This window comes from Dipodomys ordii, unplaced genomic scaffold, assembly GCF_000151885.1.
Source record: "Dipodomys ordii isolate 6190 unplaced genomic scaffold, Dord_2.0 Scaffold60, whole genome shotgun sequence".
In the NCBI taxonomy this organism is placed as follows: Eukaryota; Metazoa; Chordata; class Mammalia; order Rodentia; family Heteromyidae; genus Dipodomys; species Dipodomys ordii.
Genome location: NW_012267276.1, coordinates 8,558,194 through 8,581,364, shown reverse-complemented (window position 1 = coordinate 8,581,364; position 23,171 = coordinate 8,558,194). Strand labels below are relative to the sequence as shown.

The following is a 23,171-nucleotide window of genomic DNA, read 5'->3' as shown; positions in this document are numbered from 1 at the left end:
GGGCTGGATCTGTTGACATCTTCTGCCTCTACCTACAGCTTTGTAAAGTTTCTGGAGGAAGAGGGTCTGCCCAGGGCTGTGTCCTTAGTCACATACAGTAAATGTTATAGGAAGTCCAAAGAGATGTGAAGTGATTCAGTAATGTTCTGGAACCATCAGTGAAGTTCTCGGGATAGCCCAGGCTGTCTTTGAACTCATGATCCTCCTGCCTGGGTCTCCCAAGTGCTAGATTACAAGCATGAGCCATCATAGTAACTTGAAACATATGTTGCTTTCTGGCTTAGTATGCAAGGTGAGAGGTTTCATTTGCTTGGGTCTCAGATCACTTAAATGAGAACTTGATTGATGGTGTCATAGGCACTACAATGAAAGCTTCACGAGAGGAGAGTTTGTAGATTGAAGTCATGTGTATTTCTGGCTCTAGAATTGTTCCAATCTTAGCCAGGTGGCGGTGGCTAATGCCTGTAATCCTAGTTACTCAAGAGGCTGAGATCTGAGGATTCTGGTTCAAAGCCAGCCTGGGCAGGAAAGTTCATGAGACTTATATGCAGTTAACCACCATAAAACTGGAAGTGGAGCTGTGCTTCAAAGTGGAAGAGCTCTAGCCTTGAGCGCTTGAGCACACACTCAGAATAGCTCCATTCTTTTTAAACAGCTTTTTTTTTTGGGGGGGGGGCGGTCCGGTCGTGGGGCCTGAACTCTGCGCCTGGGCGCTGTCCCTCAGCTCTTCAGCTCAAGGCTAGCCTCTACCACTTGAGCCACAGCGCCACTTCCGGCTTTTTTCTTTTTTCTTATGTGGTGCTGAGGAATGGAACTCAGGGCCTCAGGCATGCAAGGCAAGCGCTCTGCCACTGAGCCACCTTCCCAGCCCAGAATAGCTCCATTCTTAACATACAAGAGGCATCTGATACCACTTTACTATATGAATGAACAGAATCGACTGAGATTTTATACAAGGTCTGTGTTATTAATATAGTATCTTCCTTGGAAATAACGAGACGAACTTTATTTATAGTAGGCCCTTTTTGTTCACTGATGTCTGGGCCGGAGGAGACCACTGAGGAAAACCTGTGGTGTGGATTAGTGGCTGCTTATGGTTGGGGTGGTGGTGTTGATGGCATGGAGGGTGACTGCGAAGCGGAGATGCAGATGTTCTATAGATGCAGATGCCCTGGAATTGGTTGTGAGGATTCACAATTCCCAAGTATACTAAAAGCCACAGGGTTCTCTAAATGGTAAGTGGCATGGTAGGGAAATGGTATTCTAGTGATAATGCTGCAGATCAAACAGGGCTCAGGACCAGGGCTCTGGCTGTTACTTCACAGCATGCGGACATTAGGAAAACAACTTTGTAGATGGGAGTTGATTTGAGCAGTTCAAGTCAGCTCAGGAGACTTACCCATGCTGGCAAAATTCCGTTTTTGTGCATAATTTTTAATGAATTTTGAAATTAACAGGACAATGATGTGTTAGGTGACACTATAATTTTTAAAAAACCCAAAAGTTACCTAGTTAAGTGGATTGATTATGCTATTCCTACCTTCCATATTTTGACTGGCTCATTCTCTTTTGTCAGCTTTTGCGAGCAATCTGTTTTTGAACTCAGGGCCTCTCACTTGACTTTTTTGCTCAAGGCTGGTGCTCTACCACTTGAGTCATACCTCCACCTGTGACTTTTTGGTGGTTAATTGGAGATATTAGTCTCTCAGCTTCTTCTGCCCAGGCTGGCTTGGAAATGTGATCCTCAGAGCTCAGCCTCCTGAATAGCTAGGATTACAAGCATGAGCCACTAGGGCCTGGTCCTTTCAGATACGTTAAGAGTTCTGTTAGGTGCTACGAAATTAACATCATTTTATCTTCTCGATTACCTCAAGCTTCTTAACTACGGTGGAAAGACCCTGGACATCTCTGGGTATATTACTTGTTTTGTAGTCTGTTTGTTAGATATCCACACCAAATTTATTTTATTTTTTATTTTTTGGCAGGGGGATGCAGAGACTTTATTCAGTTTTATTGTCAAGGTGTGTACAGAGGGGGTGCAGTTACATACATAAGGTAGTGAGTACATTTGTTGTCGAACTTGTTACCCCCTCCCTCGGTTTTGTCCCACTTTTCCGCCTCTCACATCACCCAAGTTGTAAAGTTCATTTCCAATATATTGTCTTGTGAATGTCGCTGTTGCTTTGGTTCACCTTTTGTCCTTTGTGTCACCATTTTGTTGTTACCCTTCCCTTCCCTAATTCAAATAAACATATATACAAGACATAGGGTACCAAAATCAAATACGGTGACAACAGGGGATAAACCATAGGGGGAAAAAGATGAGAGAAAAAAGAAATAAGTGCACATTGTACATTAAAAACAACAACAAAGAAAAATTACCTTTGAATAACTGTCATTCAACAAAGCAGTTTTTATTAATACAGTGCATCTTGATCAATGTTGCCCCTTTCAACATTCTCACCCATCCCGCCCAAGGCAACCCCTTCTCTCACTTTTCTTAATTTTGTAGGATATACATGGAGCTTTCCTACCATTTTAAAAATTATTACAGTTTCTTTTTTTGGGGGGGGTCCAGTCGTGGGGTCTGAACTCTGGGCCTGGGTGCTGTCCCTCAGCTCTTCAGCTCAAGGCTAGCGCTCTACCACTGAGCCACCTTCCCAGCCCCTTATTACAGTTTCTTAAGTGAGGTAAAGAGTACATTTCTTTTTGGACACTGTTACCTCTTCCCTTTTTCTCTCCCAGTTTTTACCTTCTGTCCCCACCCACAAGTTGTATTGTTCATTTTCCACTTAGTGCCTAGTGAGCATCATTGCTGCATTTGTTCACCCTTTGTCCCTCCATTTCTGTGGCCTACCTTACTCCTTCAAAGACAGATAAGTGAACAAACAAGACCAAAAAACTCTCTTGTTTTCATTTCCTGGAATTCATTTCAATAAATATCATTTTATATGGTCAAAGGCACATAGGTATTGCACCTTTGTGTTTCTCTCCTAACAGTATTCTCCTTTGGTCTCACCATGTCTTGGATGCCTAGAGACCTGTATAATATACCAATTAGGTGTGCATTTTATATCTTCTCTCTATATCTTTATTGTTTTTTTTTTTAGTGTGCTGTTACTGAGACTTCAACTCAGGGCCTGAGCCTTTAGCTTTTTCACTTAAGGTTGGCAGTCTACCACTTGAGTCACAGCCCCTCGTCCAGCTTTTTGGTGGTTAATTGGAGATACGAGTTTCACAGACTTTCCTGCCCAGGCTGGCTTCGAACCAAGATCCTCAAATCTCAGCTCCTGAATAGCTAGGATTATAGCATGAGCCATTGGTGCCAAGTTTCAGACTGATTTTTAAAGAAAATCTATGCCTTTTTGACGCTCCCAACTTCTTGTAGGCTCTGGTCATTTTATAGCTTATGTATTTAAAATAAGCTCATGGAGGCAGAGTGACTTAAAGAGAATGCCTGCTAACTTAGCAAGCATAAGAGCCTGTGTTCAAACTCCAGTATCATTGAAAAATAAAGTGAAATAATATGCCAAGAACCCCCCCTTTTTTTCCAGTCCTGGGGCTTGAACTTTGGGTCTTGTTGCTATCCCTGAGCTTCTTCACTTAAGGCTAGGGCTCTACTACGTGAGCCACAGGCCCACTTCTGGCTTTTTGGTGGTTAATTTGAGATAAGAGTCTCACAGACTTTCTTACCTGGGCTAATTTCAAATCATGATCCTCAGATGTCAGCCTCTAGTGTAATTAGGATAACAGACATGAGTCACTAAATAGCTGCTTTTTAATGATCCATTTCTCTAACTACTTGTAAACTCTAAAGAAACATTATATTTCTAATATTATCCAAATCCTGTTGTGCTAGTTTCTAAAATCTGGACTTTTCAGTGCTGCTTTTTCTGTTGTTCTGAAAGACACCCTGAATACCTACATGCTTTTGAAAAAGTTTGTTCTAAGGCTAAATTTGTTAAATACTCTATGTTTGATTCCCTGAAGATGGCACACAGTGGGATGATGCTAAGCATAACTCTGAGCAGCCTGGCAGTGAGTGTTAACCTGGGTTTCACTGGAATTTTCTTTTTATTATTATTATTATTATTGGTGTTATTATTTTGTCAGTCGAGGAGCCTGAACTCTGAGCCTGGGCGCTGTCCCTCAGCTCTTCGCCTCAAGGCTAGTGCTCTACCACTTGAGCCACAGCACCACTTCCAGCGTTTTTTGCTTATGTGGTGCTGAGGAATTGAATCCAGGGCCTCATGCATGCATAGCAAGGACTCTACCACTGAGCCACCTTCCCAGCCCCTTCACTGGAATTTTCTAAATTTATTTGCCCCCCCAGAACCTGCTTTGTAGGCAGTATCTATTAGCCAAAATACATTTTAGGGAATGTTCTAGGCAGGCAGATGCTGCCTCTCAGTAGCAAAGCGGAACTATTTTAACTTCACCTTAAATTTTAGGCAATTATTCATCCACATTTCATTATAAGTAATACAAATTTGTGTTTTCCTGCAGTCTGCTTAATATGCTGCTTAATATGCAGCATAACACACAGGTGCCTCCAGGATGCTGGAGATGTAACCCTTCCATCTCATTGTATAAGAAAAAGCTGTTTTTCCACTAGAGATTTGTTAAAAAAAAACAAAGCAAAACAACAATTAAAAAAAAAACCTCCACACAGCTCGGCATCAGTGGGTCATGCTTGTAATTCTAACTGCTCAAGAGGCTTAGATCTGAGGATGGCGGTTCAAAACTAGGCCAGGTAGGAAAGTCTCTGAGGCTCTTTCTCCAACTAACCAACAAAAGTAGCCAAAGCAGAGCTATGGCTCAAGTGGTAGAGCACCAGCCTTGATCAAAAAGCCAAAGAACAGCACCCAGGCCCTGACTTCAGGTCCTGGCTCCTATACATATACATGTATATGCACACACAATAGCTATACATAAAAATTTCCTATAAGAAAAATACACCCCAATTGTATTGAAAGGGAAGGTAGATATAAAGCATGAGAAAATCAGGAAAATAGAGCCCAAAAGACAATAGTGAACATATAGACCCTCTTTATTATGTGTACCAGGACTGGGCCTTGAACTTGGAACCTTCCCTTCTTGCTTGGTTATTTCTTCTCAGGACTGATACTCTTCCCCTTGAGCCACACCTCTATTTCCTAGATTGTCTTGCATTTGTGAAAAATTGGTCAGGAATGACTTTTAAGGAGCTTAAGCAGTAGCATGGACAGTATATTTATATGTATATATAAATATATTTACATATATTTATATGTATTTATATATTTATATGTATTTATATATATATTTTTTGTTGTTGTTGTTGTTGTTGATCGTGGGGCCTGGGCTCTGTCCCTGAGCTCTACCACTTGAGCCACAGCACCACTTCCGGTTTTCTACTGGTTTATTGGAGATAAGAGTCTCACAGACTTTCCTACCTGGGCTAGCTTTGAACTGTGATCCTCAGATCTCAGCCGCCTGAGTAGCTAGGATTACAAGTGTGAGCCACCAGGGCCCGGGCTCCCACAAATTATATTTCTATGTCACATAAATAGCTTTACTTAAAAAAATGTGAATAGTTAATGGGAACAATATAATTACTGAAAAAGGAAACAATTGTCCATTCTGCCCTCCTGCTCACTGTGACACAAGTGTGTCCAGGAGAAGAGCCCCATGTAGCCACGAGCTAGGCTACAGTCTGCACCTTCAGTACTACTCAGGTGTCTTGCCTTTGTATGTGGAACAGGTTCTTTTCTCCATGGTGCTACAAAGGTAATTTCTCCCTGTTACTTACAGTCAAACTACAGCTTCAAGCAGAAGAACGAGGCGTGGTGTCTATCAAGGGCTTGTGTGCGAACCGTTACTTAGCTATGAAGGAAGATGGAAGATTATTGGCTTCTGTGAGTAGCATTGTTTTCTTTCTGTTCGCTTTTTTTGCTATTTTTTTGCATTGATAATGATGTTTTGTTAGAAGTTTTCTATGTATTACATAAAATCTGCTATAATCACCCTCTAAAATACAGAACACTGTAAGTTCTGAGGAAGGAGGGGTGGGGGGACATGACACATGTGAAGTAAATACTGGGCCGTGTGAGGTGGTCTTGATTTACAGCATCAGTTCTCAGTTACTGTATTTTACTCTGCAAAAATATGAAAATGTTCCGACATTATGTAGCCTTTTAAAGATCAATAGGGAAAGACACAAATTTTTGGTTATTTTAAGAAAAGTTAAGACATTAGAAGTGGTCTTATGAAACCTTTGTATGTGCCAGTACTGGGGCTTGAACTTAGGGTCTGGATGCTGTCCCTTGCTCTACAACCTGAGCTGCAGCCCCACTTCTGGCTTTTTGGTGGCAGAATCTTACAGACTTTCTTACAGACTTTCCTGCCCAGGCTGGTTTTCAACTGCAGTATTCAGATCCCATCCTCGTGGGTAAGTAGAATTACAGGTGTGAGCCATCAGCACTTGGCTGTCATATAAATCATCTGTAGAACAGACTGCTAAGAACACGGGCTTACTTTTGCTGCTTAGTAGCTGTGGGTTCTTGGGCAAATTATTCTTAGTTCCCTCACATGTATAATAAAATATCCATTTCCTTGGATTTTTGCAAAGATTTAATTAGATATATATTATAGATTTATTATGTATCTCCATATATTTTTCTCTTTATCTGTCTCTCTATATGTCTCTATATATGTGTGTATATGGAGAGATCTATATAATCTATTGATCTACTGTATATCTATGGAGATCTATAGATATTCTGTCTTTGTGTCTGTCAAATAGATAGGTTAGAAAGCCACTGTGAATGTCTCAATTGATGTTGGGAACCTGGCAAAAAAAAGCAGGACAGAGGACTTAGAACTGACTATAGTTAGTGGTGACATAGAGAGAAAAATCAAAGATGGCTCTCAGATTTCTGGTATGGATGAGAAGGGGAAAGAGTGAAAAGAAAGTTGTGGGAAAAGGTAATTTACTTTAAATTTAGACCTGCATTGGTTTGAGTTTCCTAAGGAAAATCTACCAGTTATTTGAAATTATGCCATTGAAGCTTAGGGGAGAGGCCTCTGTGGTACACAGATATAGATTTCACTGCTGCTTAGAAAAGGGGAGCAGATGAGGTATGCTAGTTAAGAATAGAGCTCTAGAGATTGGCTTCTTGGACATTCCACTTCTTTCATTCATTTTTTCTCCTACCTATCTGTTGTCAGTTCAAGAGGTGTTCTATTAGTTGGGGATCCACCAAAATAGAACTCTTCAAGTTTCAGTACTGGCACATGTATGTGTCCATACCTATGTTCCATAGGCTGAAACATTGGTATATTTACAGGATAGTGCCACCATTGTCCAATCACTGAAATTCCAGGAGCCACTAGCTCACACCTATAATCCTAACTACTCAGGAGGCTGAGATCTCAGAATCGCAGTTCAAAGCTAGCCCAGGCAGGAAAGTCCATGAAACTCTCACCTCCAATTAGTCATCAAAAAGTGGACAAGGGAGCTCTGACTCAAGTAGTAGGGTAGAGTGCTAGCCTTGACCAAAAAAGCTGAGGGACAGTTGGCTAGGCCCTTAGTTCAAGCTCGAGGACCAGCACAAATCAATCAAACAAGCAAAAAGAAGTAATAGAATTTCCTACAAGTTAGAATATAAACAATTCTGACTCATTCTCTTGGTAGATTCCTTTTCTTCCTTTCTTTTCTTTCTTTCTTTTTTTTTTGGGGGGGGTCCGGTCATGGGGTCTGAACTCCAGGCCTGGGCGCTGTTCCTCAGCTCTTCAGCTCAAGGCTAGTGCTCTACCACTTGAGCCACAGCACCACTTCCAGCTTTTTTTCTTTTTGCTTATGTGGTGCTGAGGAATCGAACCCAGGGCCTCATGCATGCAAGGCAAGCGCTCTACCACTGAGCCACCTTCCCAGCAAGGCCAGTCAGTCTTGAGTGTACTTCCTGAAGCAGAAGAAAGTATTTAAGTGGCACATTTTCTGAGTCAGCTCTGGAGACATTGAGCTGTCAACAACAGCAACTTACTGTAGGTCCTGATGAATAGCTATCATTTGGGGATGCAAATAAACCTCACTCCGGAGAAGCTGGGGTGCCAGAACCCACTCTTGACGAAGGTAGAAGCCCTCCAGGTCCTTGTCTCCCTGGTCTTAAAATTTCAGACTGTAGTAATAGAGCCCATTCCTGGGTTCCTGGGCACTTGACCACAGGTGTGATTGTTGGAGTGACTAGAGAACATTGTAGTATCCTCTGAGAAAGGCCTCCAGCACATTAAACCTTTTGCTTTCTTAGTTACGTTAGGTTAAGAGTACAAGAAAGACATGGCTGCTTTGCATCTTAGTGGTCTGAATGCATCAGGTAAAGGATGGAGGGCAGTTGGGAAGCATTTCTGGAGAGCATGTCTCTCCTTTCAAGCTAGGAACTATGAATGCTCAAACAGTAACTATATGTAACTGCCAAAGCCCCTATTTGGGGATTCAGCCTTGAGTGGTTCTTTAATATACAACAGGCTCCTGCCTCCATTTCACAGGATAAATTTTGTCGCTATGAGTAACACCAACCAACAAATATTAGGATATAAGATTTCTTAAGTGTTCACAAAATTGTAGGTTACAAAACCGCATATAGTGAGGTTAATTGTAGTTTTAAGTTTTAAATCGCCAAATGAGCCAGGCATCAGTGGTTTATGTGTGTAATTCTAGCTACTCAGGAAATCAAGATCTGAGGCTCATGGTTTGAAATCAGCCCAGATAGGGAGATCCACTAGACTCTCATCTCCAATTAACTGCAGAAAGCCAGAAGTAGAGCTGTTGCTCAAGTGGTAGAGTTCCAGACTTGAACAAAAAAGCCAATCAAGAATATGAGGCCCTGAGTTCAAGCCCTGGGACCAACACGCATACACACACACACACACACACACACACACACACACACAAATTGCATATAGTGAGGATAACTAAGTTTTTAGCTGTAAGGTTTAAGTTTAAATCACCAAAAACCTCAATGTTTTGTGCAAAGAAAAACCCTGACTAGTCTTTATCCACTTGAAAGTTGCATTGTTTTCTACATAATGCTATAAAGTATTAGACTATAACTTATGTTGACCTATAATAGTAAAATAGAAAATAATAGTCTTTGATGATGATGATGATGATGACTGTATATATGTACTGTAAAATATTTTACCTTTTAAACAACTTTCTTATTTGAAGGGCTTTTTTTTTTTTACTGGTCCTGTGGCTTGAACTCAGGGCCTGGGCACCATCCTTGAACTTCTGTGCCCAAGGCTAGTACTAGCTCTACCACCTTGAGCCACAGCTCCACTTCTGACTTTCTGTGTTTAATTGCAGATAAGCGTCTCAGATTTTTCTACCTGGGCTTGCCTCAAACCATGTACCTAAGATATCCGCTTCCTATTGAATAGCTAGAATTATAGGCATAAACTACCAGTGCTGATGTGAGGGCCTTTACTGGTGATATGAATTCTGTAACATAGTAGTGAAAATAGATTTTCAAGGGTTTAGTTATCCAGAAGATGTGTGTGTATGTATTGGTCCTGGGACTTAAAATCAGGGACTGGTTCTGTGTCCTCAAGGATTTCAGCCACAATTTCACTTCTGGGTTTCTGGTGGTTAATTGGAACTAAGACTCACACAGACTTTCCTGCCTAGGCTGTCTTCAAACCAAGACTCTTAGATCTCAACCTCCTGAATAACTAGAATTACAGGTATGTGTCACTAGAGCCCAGCTGCATATCATTTGTAAGAGACTAAAATACTGCTAGAGTTGGGCGCTGGTAGCTCATGCCTATAACCCTAGCTACTCAGGAGGCTGAAATCTGAGGATTGAGGTTTGAAGCCAGCCTGGGCAGGAAAGTCTGAAAGACTAGAAAAGTGGAAGTGGTACCATGGCTACAAGTGGTAGAGCTAGTGCCTTGGACAAAAACTCTCTGACTGTGAGTTCAAGCCCCACAACAGACCCACCCCCCCAAAAAATACTTCTGGGTACTGGTGGCTCGTGCCAGCCTGGGCAATAAAATATGTGAGGCTGTTTATCTCCAGTTAATCGCCAAAAAGCTGGAAGTAGAGTTGTGGCACAAGTGTTAGAGCGCCAGCCTTGAGCAAAGAGCTAAAGGGGCAGCACCCAGACATAGACACTGACTTCAAGCCTCAGGACTGGCACAGGCACCCCAACAACAAAAACTAGATCAAATGTCACATAAGCATTGTTGCTTTTAGAAACCAATCCTAACCATTTTATATAAACTATGTTACAAGACTAAGACCTAAGACCAAATTTGCTTTTAACTTTTCACCCTTTGTGTTTGCAGTGTTCTGAAATACTCCACGCTGCTGCTTACATCATATCTGCTTGTAATTCTCAGAAATGGTGTAAGCAAAACCATTTTCATATTCCTATTGAGCAAACTCCTTCATAAGCCAAAACTGCAGAAATCAAAGTACTGTAAAAGAATAAACAACCCAGAAAACAGAGCCTGGGGAAATGACCATAAGGTTCAAATCTAAAATTTAGCCCTGCACCAGAACTGTGAGGCCAGGGAAGGGGAGGGAGCTGGGGAAGCATGTGAGAGAAAACTTACTTTGGTATGTTCTCTCTCTCTCTCTTTCTCTCTCTGTATACAAACACTGTTAAAGATTGGGAGGGATTTTAAAGATCATCTAACCCAGGCGTGCATGTGTGTGCATGTGTGTATACATGTATGGATATGCATGTGTAGATGTGTTCACGCTGGCCAGTACTGGGGCTTAGACTCAGGGTCTTGTAATCTCCCATGACTTTTTTGTTCAAAGCTGCTTCTGTACCAGTGGAGCCATACCTCCATTTCTGGCTTTGTGGTGGATAACTGGAGATAAAAGTCTCGTGGACATTTCTGACCAGGCTGGTTTTTAACAGATCTCAGCCTCCCAAATAGCTAGAATTACAGGTGTGAGCCACCATCCTAATCCAGTCTTCTTTCCCAAATGGGGGAAATGAGACCCAGTGAAGTTGAAAGAACTTGAACAAATATACAAGTTAGGAAACTGGACCCTAAGTTTCCTGTCCCAAAAACATCTATTGTTAGGACAGTCAAACTCTTGGAAAGGCCTATCTGCTTTGGTTTCTTCAGGGATTTAATGGGTTAATAAAGTTAAACCACACTGTTAAACCTATATTTAAACTCCTAGACTAGGTTTTTCCTGGTCCTATTTCCTTATAGCTTATTTAGATCTCATAGTTCCGTTGAATTCTTATTGTAAATTCTTTTTGTTTACTCATTAATTTAGCAAATATTGATCACTTAATGTGCACCAGACAAGAACACAGCAATGGACACAATAAAAATTCTCACTTAGCATCTGGTTCATATGTATTGATCAACTAAGGTTAAGTTTGTTACAAATTCTAGTTATAAGGTAGTTTTAACAGAAGAGTTGTAAGGAAAGTTTTTATATTTTATACCCAGTCTTCTTATGAGTATGGTACATTTGTTGTAAATAGGACCTAGACTGATGTATTAATAGTAACATTTCAGTCATATTTTCTTAGCTTTACCTAATGGTCTCCACAGGATACCAGATTTCACTGAATCTCTCAAAGTTCTCGTAGGCAGACCAATCCTTATTTTGGTTTCTTTTACAGTTTGAGAAATACTTAGCGCTTGTCCTTTTAGAACGTAACTGTCTTTCCATTTGGATTTACCTGATGTTTGCCCATGGTTGGATAAGCTATGAGAGGAAAGCCACTGAGGTAAAATATCATTTTGCTGATAGGAAAGGGGACATGCTATCTTCATGTTGAATTGCTGATACATTCACCTTGGTCACCTGGTTGACAAAGTCTGTCTTCACTGTAAATTTTTTTATTATTGTTAGTTATGGAGCTTGAACTCAGGGCCTAGGCCTTGCCTCTGAGCTTTTTGGTCGGTTGTGGGGCTTGAACTTAGGGCCTGAGTGCTGTCTCTGAGCTTTTTCACTCAAGCCTAGTGTTCTGCCACTTTGAACCACAGCTTCACTTCTGGTTTTCTGGTGGTTATTTCCTGCCTGGGCTGGCTTCAAACTGTGATCTTAGGTCTCAGCCTCCTGAGTAGCTGGGATTACAGGTATGAGTGTAAGTTTATTCTTTACTCCCCTTCCCAAGCTGCATTCTTGGGAAGGAAGTCACTAACAATATATATTTAAAGTATGGGGCCTTGTGATTCAACTCCTTTATTATGTAGATAATTATTCAAGTAGTCTCTTTTCTCTCTCACTCTTTTTCCTTCCTTCCTTAAGTCTATTTAAAGTGTTGATTTTCCATATGCAATTCGATTCTTCCCTATTCAGATTCCCCAAAACCATCTTAAAATCATTATCATTACTAGTATCAACAAATGTTTATTGTGACCCTATCACAGGACCTTGAGCCAATCTGGTTTCTTTGGACAGTCTCTGTCCAAAGGTACTACTCATCACCAAAGTGTGATGAGTTTATATCATTCTCACCAGTGTTCATCCTCCTACATTTTTATGTTCCATACTTTTATAGCTTTAATAATGGATGATTGGAGTTACCATGCCCAACACATTTCTGACATTAGTACTTGCCCATTCTGTGGTTATTAGCAAGAAGAGAGCTGTGTGATACGTATGGTGCCCAGTGGGTGCTCAATGAACTCATTATCACCATATGTAGAGTTCACCTCCAACTCAACACGTGCCAGACAGAACTCTCCATCTTTCAGTATGGAAGTGTTCCCCACAGATAGGTAGACCATCATTTTGGCAGAGCCAGTGCCAGCCATGAGTCCTCACTGCACATCCTGTCTGTCAGGAAACCCTTTTGACTCTACTTCTAAAGTATACTCATAAGCTGACAGGTTCTTAAACCTCCATTGCCACCACGAGGATCTGAGCCTATTTTCTCTTTGCCTATGTTACTGAACAAGCCTCTAAAAGGTGACTCCCACTTGCTTTTGGCTCCCTGTGCTGTTGGCAGTCTGGGTGATTCTGCAAATGTCAGCTCACGTGACTTCTCTGCTTGAAAGCGCCAGTGATTATTTTGTGTGCATGTGGTGCCATCCTGGGACTTGAACTCAGGGTCTGGGCACTATTCACTTTCCTGAGGTTCTCCCCACCCCTTCTTTCTCCTCTCTTCTCCTCTCCCCTCCCCTCCCCTCTCCTCCCCTCCCCTCCCCTCTTCTCTCTTCTGCTCTCTTCTCCTCTCCTCTCTTTTCCTTCCCCTCCTTTCCTCTCCTCTCCTCTCTCTTCTTCTCCTCTCCTCCCCTCCCCTCTTCTCTCTTCTCTCTCTCCTCTTCCCCCCCCCCCCAGCTTTTGGTAGTTGATTAGAGGTAAGAGTTTTACAGACTTGTCAGCTTAAGCCTCAGAACTCAGCCTCCAGAATAGCTAGGATTGCAGGCATAAGCCATTAACACTCCGTCACAGTGACTCCATCTCAGTGTCAGAGCCTCCAAATCTCTCGGGGATCTGCCCTTTCTCCTAGATTATTGCCTCTCTGACCTTATCCTTCATCTTCAGTCCTCTGTTTCATCCTTGCTAGTCTAATTTACTACCCCAGCTGTCTTTAGTATGGATGACTCCCTTTCCCCGTGCTCTTCTGGGATTAATAACTTCATTGGTTAACTTCTTCACCTCTTTGAAGTTTTAGCTCAAAGTCGCTTTCTTAATAGAGTCTGATGTGCTCTTATTATTTAGTATCACAAGCTAGACTCTACCCACCCCTGCTACTTCCAATCCCTCTTTCCAAGTTCAGTTGTGCTTTTTTTCCCCATAACCAAAGTCATTTATTGCTAGAGTGACACTCAGTTTTGTTCACTAATATGTCCCATGTGTCTAGAAGAAAGAAAACATAGTCATTATTTAAGTCATTTTTTTAATCAAGGAAATTTTAATTTGTGGGAAAGGTGACAAGTAGGCAGAAAGTGTCCAGTTGGAAATGAGTTACTTGAAAGCACCAGTGCTCCACTGGCTGTTGAGGAAGCAAAGTAAAAATTATGTTTAAAGAAGTCAAGCCTGAGTCCAGGATTTCGCAGCCCTTAGGCCTACACAGTAATAAGGCTTTAACGAAGAAAGATGAAGGGCAAGGATGTAAAACAGGTCCTGTAGGAGGGAGAGGGCGAATATGTTTGAATTTCTATATGTGGGAAACAGAGCTAGGAAGCTTGGGAGGGAGACACAGGAGAGTGAGGCAGGGTGTGAGTGTGATCAGAGCAGACTTTATACAGAGGTGGACCTCCCTGCTGAGTGCTGGTGGCTCACGCTTGTAATACTAGCTCCTCAGGAGGCTGAGCTCTGAGGATTGGGGTTCAAAGCCAGCCTGGGCAAGAAAGTCTGTGAGACTCTTATCTCTAGTTAGCCAGCAAAAAATACCCCCAAAAACTCAAAGTGGAGCTGTGGCTCAAATGGTAGATTGCTAGCTTGAGCAAAACAGTGGAGTTCAAACTCTAGTACCAGCATGAAAAACAAAAACAAAACACAAAAATCTGACCACCCTGTACAACAGGGGGTTATTAATTGATACTAATAAAAAAGTGTAAAAACAAAAGCCAAAACCAAGGTACAAGTTGTTATAAGCTCTAAAGACCCCTTTCCAAGTTTAAATAGTGAACACAAACTAGAAACAGGGAAGGTGCTTTGTATATATGTCTATAAAGGTTAATAAAAAAACTACATGGTAGCTTTTGAGTATGAATCCTAAGGTTTGGTATTGAGATTGTTTAGTAAATTTACAGGGCTCAACATTCAGCCCAGATGCGTGGATCCCTTCACTGTTTTTTCAAAGGGAAAAGAAAGCTGTTGGTTTCCACGATGCATTCACATATTCCCTAGTATTGTTATTTTATCCGAAACATTAGGAACTGGCTGAACAGGCGAACATCATTGGCATGGTTACATACTCTAGTAGGCACTAAGCGTGGTAGGCAGTGTGGGCTAGTGAGGAGGGGCATCCAGGAGGCTGGCTGGATTCTGAAGAGAAGTGGTTTAAGTACTTCTGGGGAAGTGACCTGTGGATCTGCTCTCACTTCTCAGCTTTTATTCACACTCTTAAAACTAGAATAAGTAAAGATATTTAGTAACCCAGATGAATTTCATTTATACCAGAGGCCTGTATTCATTTTCCATTTCTTAATTTAACCCAAGGCTGTATACTTTGTAAAGAAAAGAGCTTTATTGTGCTCTAGTTTTGAGGCTGATAGAGTTCAGTGGCCCCATCTGTTTGGCTTGTGGTGAGATCAGAAGCCAGAGGTGAGGGAGGGGCCAGACAGGTGCTCTAGCACAACGTTCTCAAGTGGGAATCAACTAGGGTCCTAGTTGGAACCTAACTCTGTTCCGAGGGTGAGCTTCCTAATCACTGAAGGACTTGCCCTGCAGGAACTGCCTCTTAAAGATGTCAGCACCTCTTCACTGCACTAGAGAACAAATTTGGAAACACATGCTTATATCCAAACCAAAGCAAAGCTGCAGACATCTCGCTAACAGAAGGTTCTGGATTTGGAATTTCTACATTAAGTGTCTCACTGTTAAAACACTGGAATCCTTTATTGGTTAGACATTTCTGTGTATCATACAGCTTGGTTCTTAGGCAATCTACAATTTACTATAAGGAATCTGATTATATTCAAGTTTATTAATAAGTAACTTGTCTTTGTGTCACACAGTAGTTAAAATTTTTGATTTGTATCTCAATTTTTTAAAATCCATTAAGGGCCATCAAAATTTTAAAGCCAAGTTAAATAGTAAAATTCTTTCCCTAGTTGCTGAGAATAGGATCTAATATCACAAACAGTGGTAACATCTGACTCACTTTCTCAGGTTTGTACTCTGATTTTTTGTTTTTGTACTGATCCTGAGACTTGAACTCCAGATCTAAGTGTTGTTTCTGAGCTTTTTTTGCTAGTACTAGGTTAGCACTCTACCACTTAAGCCATAGTTCCATTTCTGGCTTTTGCTGGAATTGGAGAGTCTCAGGGTCTTTCCTGTCCTAGTTAGCTTCAAATTGCTGTCCTCAGATCTTCAACCTAAGTAGCTAGGACTACAGGTGTGACTGCAATCTAGCACCCAGCACATCTGTGCTGTTCATTTTATTTTTGGTATTATACCAGCTCTTCTTGTGTATTAGTTTTTCTTTCTTTCTTTTGTTTTTTTTGGGGGGGGTCCGGTCATGGGGCCTGAACTCTGGGCCTGGGCGCTGTCCCTCAGCTCTTCAGCTCAAGGCTAACTAGCGCTCTACCACTTGAGCCATAGTGCCACTTCCGGCTTTTTCTACTTATGTGGTGCTGCGGAATCGAACCCAGGGCCTTATGCATGCAAGGCAAACACTCTTACCACTGAGCCACTTTCCCAGCCCAGTTTTTGTTTCATTCATGTTCATACCATTTTTAAAAATCTAATCTTGGAACCAAAAGTCTGGGTTAAGTTTCAGGTCTTTTTAAATAGGGTTTTCTAAATATGAGTATGTTGAAATAGGCCTATATTAATAGGTATAATCATATATTTATACATATCTATATACACATCTTATATATAAATTCAAATGTTTAAAATGTATATGATGCCTATATTTTTAACATCAGGATATATGTTATATGACTATACTATGTAATATAAATCAAAATTTAATATGTATATAGTATATAATTATATGTAAAATATACAACATGTTATATAATCACATATTAACAGTATATAGATATGTATATATATATGATACATCTATTACATAAAATTACAAAATACAAGCAGATTTTTTCTCTTTTGGTTTTAAAGTGAGTATTTATCTTGGAAGTTGATTTTTATTTTAATATTTCCATACTAATATAGTACTTACTAAACATCATTTGGGAATATTATTTGGAAGTCTATTTGAAAGTAGATATTTTTTTTCCTGATAAGAGTTGAATTGAAAAGGCAGTTCCCTTTACTCCTGCCAGAAATCAATACCTTCTACATTAGTCTTTGTTGTCTATTAGTGTTTGTAGATGATTAATTTTATGCATTATGAGTCAGTATATTTTTGGTGTTATGTAACAGCCAATTTTGTTTATTTGTTGGTGTGCCAGTACTTGCTTGAACTCAGGGCCTTGTGTTTCCCCTTGGCTTGATTGCTCAAAGCAGGCGCTCTATCACTTGAACATACCTCCAGTTCCAACACTAGCCAATTTCTGTAACAATCCCACCCTGGTGGGTAGACAGAATTGACACTGTATTGTTATAACCATTTAATATGAAAAGTATGACAGCCAATTCTTTTTGTTTTTCAGAAATGTGTTACAGATGAGTGCTTCTTTTTTGAACGGTTGGAATCAAATAACTACAATACTTACCGGTCACGGAAATACTCCAGCTGGTATGTGGCGCTGAAACGAACTGGGCAGTATAAACTTGGATCCAAAACAGGACCTGGGCAGAAAGCCATACTTTTTCTTCCAATGTCTGTGAAGAGCTGATTTGTACAGCACCATCTAATCTCATTTCACATGAAGGTATATTTAAGAAATTTGTTAATGAAAAAGAAAATATATACATTCAACTTGGATAACTGTTAGATAACTTTTAATCTAATAATAGTTAACCATTGCCCTTACCATTTCTGTAAAGAAAATTCTGCTGGCAACCAGTGAGGATTAGCTACAGCTATAATGTTTTTCATTATTATTTGCTTTATTTTAAAAGAGGATTTAAAAATGTGTGTTTACAAATTCTTATCATAGACATCAACTACATTAAGAAAATTTAGCATCAGGCCTTTAATCCATCCCAAATCTCCTGTCTTCGGCATTAATCTGGGTGACTGGGTTAAACATATTGAGAACATATAAATGTGAATTTAATCTATTCCTGTCATAGTTTTGTAATTGTCTGGCAGGTGTTTGTGATAGAGTTTATAAAACAGGCCCGTGTACACTGCCGGCAGTTCTTCCATGGTGAAATCAATCTTGTCAAACCCTTCTCTGTATCCATAGAGCAGAAGTCTTGCAACTCTGCGGGTGATGAGAGTGGTATTTTCAGTCTTTGCAAGGGCATTGAGATCCATCCACTCGCACCTCAGGCATTCATGATGGCAAAAGTCTATGGTGAATGAGTTTGGGTTAAGGCGGCAGATGATATACATATCTGATTTCCCAAATGCTCCTGGACTCCTGTGCTGCTGTCGAATACTCAGGAGGGACCTGAATTCTGATTTTATCCCTGTCTCTTCAAACACTTCTCGGATTGCTGTGTCCCCTACACACCAGAGAGATGAACAGATAATAAGGATCACATTTTTAGAGACTTCATCAAAGATCTTCAGTGAAAATCTAAAAATTCAAATCCAATACAAACGTTGCATTCTGGACATCCTGAATACAGAGGTTTTGGGTTGTTGTTTGTTTTTTTTTTAATGCTCTACATTTAAGACACTTTTCAAATACTGACCATTTCTTTGCTCCTTGGAGGTATAGTCATTTGTGCATTTTGGGGGTCACATCTTTTTAATCTCTTCTTGCTCTATTTCCCAAAAAGGTAAAAACAGGTTGCGAGGGCTTGAAACGCACTTGCAAAGCTATAGTTAATGTTCAGACATATTTCTTCATTATTACCTTGTCCCTGAATAGCCATAATCCCAAGCACCAAAGAAAAGGGAGTTGGCAAAAATGAAAGCATAAAGGAATAAATCTAGATTAAGAGAATACTTAGAAACATAATTGTATTCTGGTCTACATGTTTGTTATTAACTATCTTATTGTGACTCTTAAAAGTTATATAGTCTCCCTATGCTTATTCAAATGTGTATTTTTGTTCCTTAAATGCTCTGAAAAGTAACCCTTTGGACCCTGATCAGTCCTCTGTACCAGTAACCAGAAGTTGGCATTAGCTCATGAACCCAGGCAGGCTGAATATCACGGATGCACAGGATGAGCTAGTGGTCCTTCAGTCACCAAGGAAGGTGACTGGAAATTGGCACTGTCTGGTACTTTCGATCAGTTTAACTTGAATCAGCACAGCAGTGAGTAGATTTAAAATAGAAAGTGCTGACAAGAGTTGTGGAGAAGCCCTTTCCACCACAAAACAAATCTCTTCAAGGATTTCAATATGAATTTCCATTTTTTTAAATCAAGATAAAGTGAGTCACTCTCTTATGCCTTTATTTTAACAGATTGTAATCTAAACTGAAGTAACATTTATTGTGTAAGTATGAAGAACTTAAAAGAGGTTTTGTTGTTTTTGCTGGGTACCTGTGGCTTAGCTGTGTAATCCTATCTAATCAGAAGACTGTGATCTGAGGATCACAGTTCAAAGCTAGCCCAGGTAGCAAAGTCTGTGAGACTGTTATCTCCAATTAAGCACCAAAACAAAAACCAGAAGTGGAGCTGTGGCTCAAGTTTTAACTTTGAGCTAAAAAGCTCAGGGGCAGGGCCCAGGCCCCTGAGTTCAAACCCTAGGATTGGCACCAAAACAAACACCAAGAGACATATGTTTAAATATGTCATCTTAGTTTAACTATAGGACAATAATGAAGTTTATATTTGCTATTTGTAATATTTAATACTAGGATTAGTGTGAAATAGGAAAAACTTTGCAGAATATGGCCTCTGCAGAGATTATTTTCTTCAGTGCAATGAAACTCATTAGGAAGGCAATTTGTCTATTAAAGCTTACAGAGATACTTTTATACTCAAGTTGTATTGTTTTATACATGGCCCTTTTCTAAAAGGCACCTTGGGTAATAGCTATTTCATTTACATAGTATTGTTGAAGATTCTAAGCAACCAATTTTCCTAGTTAACTACTTACTTACTGGGACTTAATAAAAACCCAGTATGAATATTTAACTGTCTGCAGATGTAGTATTCCCCAAGTATGTTACATGCTTTCCTGAGTACAGGGTTTGAATAACATAAACTACACAAATATTGGATGGTGTGGCTTCATCATTAATATCTAATGTGTTGTGTGCCGCTGGTTCACACTTGCATTCCTAGCTCCCTGGAAGTCTGATATGGGGAGGATTGAGGTTCCAGACTAACCCCAGCAGAAAAAAAAAGTCTGCAATTGTGTGTGCCTGCAACACATCAGGGCTGGGAAGCCTAAGTCAGGTGGACTGCAGCATACCTGAGTGACAAGCAAGACCTTAGCTCAAAAATCACCAGTGAGGAACGGGCTGGCTTAGCCATGGGGCACTGCCTAGCAAGCACAAGTTCAGTTCTACCACAAAATACGTTATTTTGTACTGTATTATTAAACAGAAATGCCCTCACATAGACCTAATTTTTCCATAATTTCTAGCTGCTGCCAGGGTTTTATGAACTCTAAGGCAAGCTTATACTTACACTCCATCTAGGAAGTATGGTGGAGGAGGAAGTATGGTGATGCCAGTTGCTGCTTCTTTTCTTAAATTTGTCTGGATTGAGGAAAATAGATATGATTTCTGGATAGGTGGGATGTTTTGAGAAGCACAAATACTTCAGAAAAGGAGTGCATTTTAAAATTAGCTGGGCTTAAAGAAAGATGCTGGAGGTAACTTAAACCTCTACTTCCATTGGCTTGGCAATGTTATATCTTCATTTATATCTAAATATATAGTAAATTCAGACGATCCAGATAAGTGCAAAAAAAAATCTGCTCATTCATGAAGACACAGCTTGGATGGAGACGCTACCCAAGCCTCCTAGACCCAGAATACAAGTTAAATGAGTTCACAGGCTCTTACTTGGAGCTCTGGCATCTTTTCTTTTCTTTTTTTTTTGAGACAAAGTCATGATAGCCCAGTCTGGCCTTAAACTCATGATTGTCCAGATTCAGCCTCCCGAGTGCTGTGATTGGGATCACAGTTGTTCATCACCATTCGTCAAAAAAAAAAAAAAAGAAAATACTATGTAGTTTGCAGAGTATCTACCAGAATGTACACAAAGGGTCAGTACGTACCTGAACCCAACATTTGTGTTATATACATGTGTGTATTTATTTATGTGTAATCAAACATATGTGTGTGTTTATGTAATCAATTTATTCAAATTGTTAGGAGTTGGCTATATAATGTGCATATCTATAATATTTTAAAAATAAGAGTTCAAGAACATACACAATTTTCAGTAAAACAGATTTAGGAGACTGCTGTGATATTGTTGGCTGAAGAGAATCGAGGATGTAAACATTAAAGATGCTAAGCTGGTCACTGGTGGTGGCTCACACCTATAATCCTAGCTGCTCAGGAGGCTGATGACTGAGGATCACAGTTTGAAGTCAGTCCAGGCAGAAAAGTTCAGCTACCTAACTGCTATCTCTAACTAACCAGCCAGAAAACCCCCTTCAGACTGGAGGTGTGGCTGGAGAGGTAGTGCCAGCTGAGAGCAAAAAGTATAGCAAGAGCAGGAGGCCCTGAGTTCAAGCCTTGGTACTGGCACAAATCCTGGTAAAAGAAATAATATTGGTATCTACTAACAATTGGATTAGGATGACACTGAATTTGATACAGTGGTTTAAAGAAAATCCTATTTTTTGTTTGTGCAAATCCAGTGACATAAAGAATATTTAGCTTATATCTCATTTCACGGTCTTAAATACAAGTTCAGTAAGTTAGTAGACTATTTCTCAACTATGCATTGGTTTTCTTCATATCCAAAATAAAGTTTTCATAAAGAACTGAATCACTGTGACTATAATTATCTTTATCATAAATTTCTCTGTAGGGGAATTCCAACAGCTTTAGTCATATTCAAAATAAGCTTAATGATGAATATTCAAAGCTTTTCTGCTTCTCATAGATGAGTCTAGAAGCAGTTGTACCCCTAAGGGTCTACTCCTAAAGGGAGGGATAGGTATTATGTTTCAATGGTATTACTTACAGTAATGAAACAAGTTATAATAAAAATTTTGTTAATTTTGTATTGGCCCTTGAAATAATCTGTCTGAAACTTTCTGAGTTGGTTTGAACAAATTAAAAAGTTTAAATTCTTAGCTATAATACAAGAAAATAAGCACATAATTTTCTCAGTATTTTCATGTTTATTTATTAAAAATAGGAGATACATACCAATATCCTCTCCAGGCTCTGACAGGCCTCCTGGAAACTTCCATGTGTTTTTTAACTGCAGTGTAAAAAATTAGAAAATAAGGTTTACAGTTTTTTTCATGCATACACACATGTCCACTCGCATATTCTACAAAGCCACCCTTATTGGTTGAGGTGATTAAGGGGTTGGAGTCATGGCTCAGCATTGGCAGTGAGCAAAAACATCCGACCAATAGTCTGAAACAGTCTTTGACAAAAATAATTTGTTTGAAGCTGGGCACTGGTTGCTCATGCCTTAATTACTAACTACTGAGGAGGCTGAGATCTGAGGATCATGGGTTGAAGTCAATTGAGGCAGGAAAGCCTGGGGTTATCTTGAATTAACCATCAAAAAGCCAGAAATGGAGCTGTGGTTCAAGTGGCAGAGAGCACCAGCCTTGAGTGAAAAAGCTGAGTGACAGTGCCCAGACCCTGAGTTCAAGTCTCCATATCTGCACAAAGCATAAAAATTATTCTTTGTTAATTACAATTTGTTCCCCAGCTTTCTGCCTTACTTCCATTGATGAAAACTTTTCCACCTTTCTCTTTGGGAAATAGAAGTGTGGTTACTTGGGTAAGGTGATCAAATTTGTATTAATGAAACTTTGGCAGGAAATATCTACTGCATTTGTGTAAATTTTAAAAAAGTGCTGCTAGTTAACTATGAACAAATAGATTCTTACAGATGCTGCTATAAATGAGTAAAAAGTATGGAATAAATTTAATCACTAATGTATGCTACTCTTAATTTTCACACATATTTTACTGTATTGTATTTCTAATCAAAGGTGTTACTATTAACATTTTTATTGTGTTCATGATTTTATGTAAAATGTAATTGCTTTTCATGAATAGTGTGAATAAAATTATTATACATTTTTTTGTCTACTATTTTTTTCTCATCTTGTGGGGTGAAGCAGGTTAAAAGATCTTTTGATCAGTGATAAACAGAAATCGATTAAATTTGGATTAGTGGTAAACAGAAATAGATAAAAAAATTATAAAAACTGGGCACAGATGGCTCATGCTTGTAATCTTAGCTACTGCGGAGGCTGATTTGAGGATTGTGGTTTGAAATCAGTCATGTCAGAAAAGTCTGAGAGATTTTTTTTTAAAGTACATTTTATTAATTTGATTTTTTTTTTT

General features: G+C 39.8%; 2 protein-coding genes across 2 annotated transcripts in view; one reads left to right on the top strand and one right to left on the bottom strand.

The window, feature by feature from the left end:
• Positions 1-17,466, top strand: part of Fgf2 (fibroblast growth factor 2 (basic)) — a 38,914-nt gene extending 21,448 nt beyond the window's left edge. The window contains exons 2-3 of the mRNA XM_013022178.1: positions 5,794-5,897; positions 17,254-17,466. Of these exons, the coding sequence (XP_012877632.1) occupies positions 5,794-5,897; positions 17,254-17,439 (290 nt within the window). The 3' untranslated portion in view covers positions 17,440-17,466. The remainder of the gene's footprint in view (positions 1-5,793; positions 5,898-17,253) is intronic.
• Positions 17,467-17,575: 109 nt separating this feature from the next.
• Nudt6 (nudix (nucleoside diphosphate linked moiety X)-type motif 6) overlaps positions 17,576-23,171 on the bottom strand; it is an 18,007-nt gene continuing 12,411 nt past the window's right edge. Inside the window, exons 5-6 of the mRNA XM_013022179.1 lie at positions 22,008-22,062; positions 17,576-18,217 (exon numbers count right to left, since the gene is read on the bottom strand). Of these exons, the coding sequence (XP_012877633.1) occupies positions 17,820-18,217; positions 22,008-22,062 (453 nt within the window). The 3' untranslated portion in view covers positions 17,576-17,819. The remainder of the gene's footprint in view (positions 18,218-22,007; positions 22,063-23,171) is intronic.